The 3,239-nt window shown below is 52.4% G+C and overlaps 1 protein-coding gene across 1 annotated transcript; it reads right to left on the bottom strand.

Moving 5' to 3' along the window:
* Window positions 1-226: 226 nt before the first annotated feature.
* On the bottom strand, window positions 227-2,653 carry GPRIN3 (GPRIN family member 3). Its single transcript, XM_015417981.1, has one exon. It carries the CDS (start codon window positions 2,651-2,653, stop codon window positions 374-376), a length of 2,280 nt encoding a protein of 759 aa, XP_015273467.1. The 3' UTR covers window positions 227-373.
* Window positions 2,654-3,239: the final 586 nt, after the last annotated feature.

A 3,239-nucleotide genomic window follows, 5' to 3' on the forward strand; every position in this document is an offset into this window, starting at 1 on the left:
TGGGACTCCATCAGCTACTTTATAAAAGGGGGTTTGATGCCTCTTCCCACTTTCATTTCTAAAGCAATTGGGATTGCTGCAGTAAACTGGCAATTTTAATTTGTGCTTGTCTTTTCATTTGGCAACAGACTGGGGCCGATGGCTTTCCCTTTAACGCAAAAGTTGTGTGTGCCGACTGCAGAACAAAGACAGGTAAGAAGCATAGGCTACGGGGAATATGATTACCACCTTTCCCCTCCCCAGTGCTGAATCCGAATCTCAAGCAACAAAGCTGAACTTGGGGGCTCATTTGCCAATGGATTTCTGAGCGTACACACACAAAAATGGATACAAATGGACGAGCGCCACCTTCCCACCCCCATTCCCCCATCTTTCAGTCCAACACAGAAGATGCAGTGGGGCGGACACAGCAATTAGGACGTCGGAAATTCTGCAGCATGGACTGGAAAACATTATGTTGCCTTCCCTTCAGTTTCTTATTTGACGATGTATCTGAAGAAATGGATTTCCGGTTCTGGGCGCTTTGGGACTTTATCAGTTTCTCGTGTTCTCTGATCTGCCTCTGCAAGTGGTTCTGGATAGCGATCCCCAACGACTCGGGGTCGAGGGAAGCCCCGTAGACTTCCCAGGTCATGCCTTGCTCATCCCACACGACATCCCTGACACGTTTGGACTGCTTCAGCTGCGCTTTGGCCTCGGCGGCCGGCTTGGGCTCCTTCTTATTGCCACTCAGATTTAGTCTGTGCTGAGCAGGTGACACCATTTTGGCCTCCTTTCTCATTTCACCCCCTTTGGCAACCTGAAGTCCTCGAGCAGGAACAGGACTTCTTCGTGACTCAGACTCCAGTTTTACCTCTTTGTGATGCTCTGGAAATTTATGCTGTTCTCTCTTCCCGGTGCCAGGGCTACATCCTGTCTGGGGCCCAGCAGCAGCTCCCATTTTACTCACTTCCAGCTCTTTCGAACGAAGAGGGGTGAACTTTTCTTCCCTCTTTGGTTTCACGTCCGTGTGGGAACTAGCCGGACCGGTTTCAGGATTGCTAACAGTCTGGATTTGCAAATGCTGCCCTCCTCTGCTATCATGAGTGCCGACAGCAGTGCGGGCGGCCTGTTCGGATACTCGGCAGCAAGATGGAGAAGCCTGGTCATTTCCTGCAGAGGGAGGTAGTTTGGTTTCAACTTTCACAGGTTGCAGAGGAGCCGTGGGCTGATTGCTGCTGTTGACAGTAATCTGGTAAACAGGTCTGGTCTTCAGCAAGACTGACGAATCGGATGGCTGCTGAGAATCGCCGCGACTGCCGGCCGTGCCAGCCCTTTGTGCTTCTACCCGGTTGACTGGTGTTTCTCGAGCGCTATCGGAGGTCAGCGAGCACGGATGCTTCCCATTGTCCGACAAAGCTGAGCAGACAGTATCGTGCATTCCCACTGGGTCGCTTTGAAGTCTGACAGCTTGAGTTCCTGACGTGTCTACTGTAGCTGCCGCCTGAACATGCACTTCAGGCATGATGCCCATGGGGGAAGCCGTTTGGAGAAGAGGTGCAAAACCGTCAACGATTTCGGATTGTTCCTTCCCGCCGCCTCCTGTATAAATGATGTGTAATTGCTCTTGCTTCTGTTTTGCCTCGGAATGCACGCTCTCTTGTAAGAACGCAGCAAAGATGCTTGGGCTGGTGGAAGAGGATTTGTTTTCCACGCTGGCCACAGCCTGGACCCCAGCATCTTGATGGCCCCTCTGCATCATCTCCCTGCCTTCAGAGCCGCTGTCCGTTTGCACGGTCATCGTACCCGTGTCTTTGAATTTGGAGAGCTCTGCCACCGCCTTCTCTTCTGTCTCTGTCTTGCAGGAGGACTGCGGTGCGCTCTCAAGATTGGGTTTATGTTCCGTCTCTGGCGCCACCTCAGCCCTGGGACAGGGACTCGCATCTCTTCCATCTGTCAGCTCAGCATCCTTTCCATCCATCAGCTCTGCCCCTATGCAAACGGGGGACTTGACCCCAAGATCAGAGACAGCTTCAGACTCCTTCACCGAAAGATGAGTTCTCTCAGGAGCACTCTTTTCGCCGACGGTTTCCTTTACTGCTGGAGAAGCTTGCTGGGGAGTGGGCTGAAGGCATGGAGAGCTACAACCACGGGCTTCACTGCCCTTGACACCATCTCCAAGGGTGGAATTTGCCTTATCAATGGCCCTGCAGAATTGCCCTCTGTCACCACCCTGCAAAATCTCACTGGCCTCCTGAGTAGGAAGCCTCTTGACTCCCGTCTGGACTGGAGCGTGGCCCTCCGCTACAGCCAGGTCTCTGGAACCTCTGCTGCCTTCCCGTTCAGAGTTACGTGCAGGCTCCGGCATGGTCAGATGACCTCCTTTGGACGGGCTTAAAGACCCAGCAGAAAACATGCTTGCTTGATTAGTGTCATACCCACAGCGCTTCTCATCCTTTGGTTTGTCTTCTATCGTGGCACGGCTCATGCCAAGCAAATGATCTCCAGCAGGCTGCGTCTTGGCAGTGAGAGGAAAGCCATTACCGTTCCTCTCTATGCTTGCTTGCTTGCACGGGCGTTTAGGAGACTGCGGCTCCCTCAGGCCATTTTTCTCTTCTGGAGCTGCAACCGACGACAGCCGAGCAGACCTCAGAGGATCTGGTACAGTCCCCATGGAAGTGTGCCGAGGGATGGCCCAAAGACAGCTTCACTAGGGCGAGTCCAGTTTCCAGCTGAAAAGCGCTTATGCAAACAGAGGTACAGCTGCGGGCAACTCTTTCTGGCAACCAACCTGAAAAAGAAGCAAAGGGACATCATTAAGGACACAGTCCCATGAAAGCCATCAAAACAGCTAGTATAAGTGGGACGCTCCTGAGCACATTTAAGATGCATTTGCACTGGGAGTTAGGGCAGGATTTGCACTGTGGACTGCATCAGAACCAAAAAGGTTTTCGGCCCCCCCTCCCCCTTGCACATGCCTCTGCTTAGCAAGGCTTCTCTGAACTCGGCTGTTCTAGGAGGAGTGAGAGGCAAAGAAGAGTTTCCAGGGAAGGGCACATCTTTGCAGACAGGCTGGAAAAAACCTCTCCTCACCTAATTGCCATGGGTGTATGTACAGTGCTTAATGTTTCACTTAAAAAAAAACAATCCTAAAATGCCTGAAACAAGGATGAATTTTTGCAGCCAAAACCTCCTAGCAGGGCCAGTTCCAGGCTTTGGGGGCCCCCTGAGCAGACTGTGCCCAGCCCCATATCTGCTTA

Source organism: Gekko japonicus, unplaced genomic scaffold, assembly GCF_001447785.1.
Source record: "Gekko japonicus isolate JY-2015 unplaced genomic scaffold, Gekko_japonicus_V1.1 scaffold1018, whole genome shotgun sequence".
In the NCBI taxonomy this organism is placed as follows: domain Eukaryota; kingdom Metazoa; phylum Chordata; class Lepidosauria; order Squamata; family Gekkonidae; genus Gekko; species Gekko japonicus.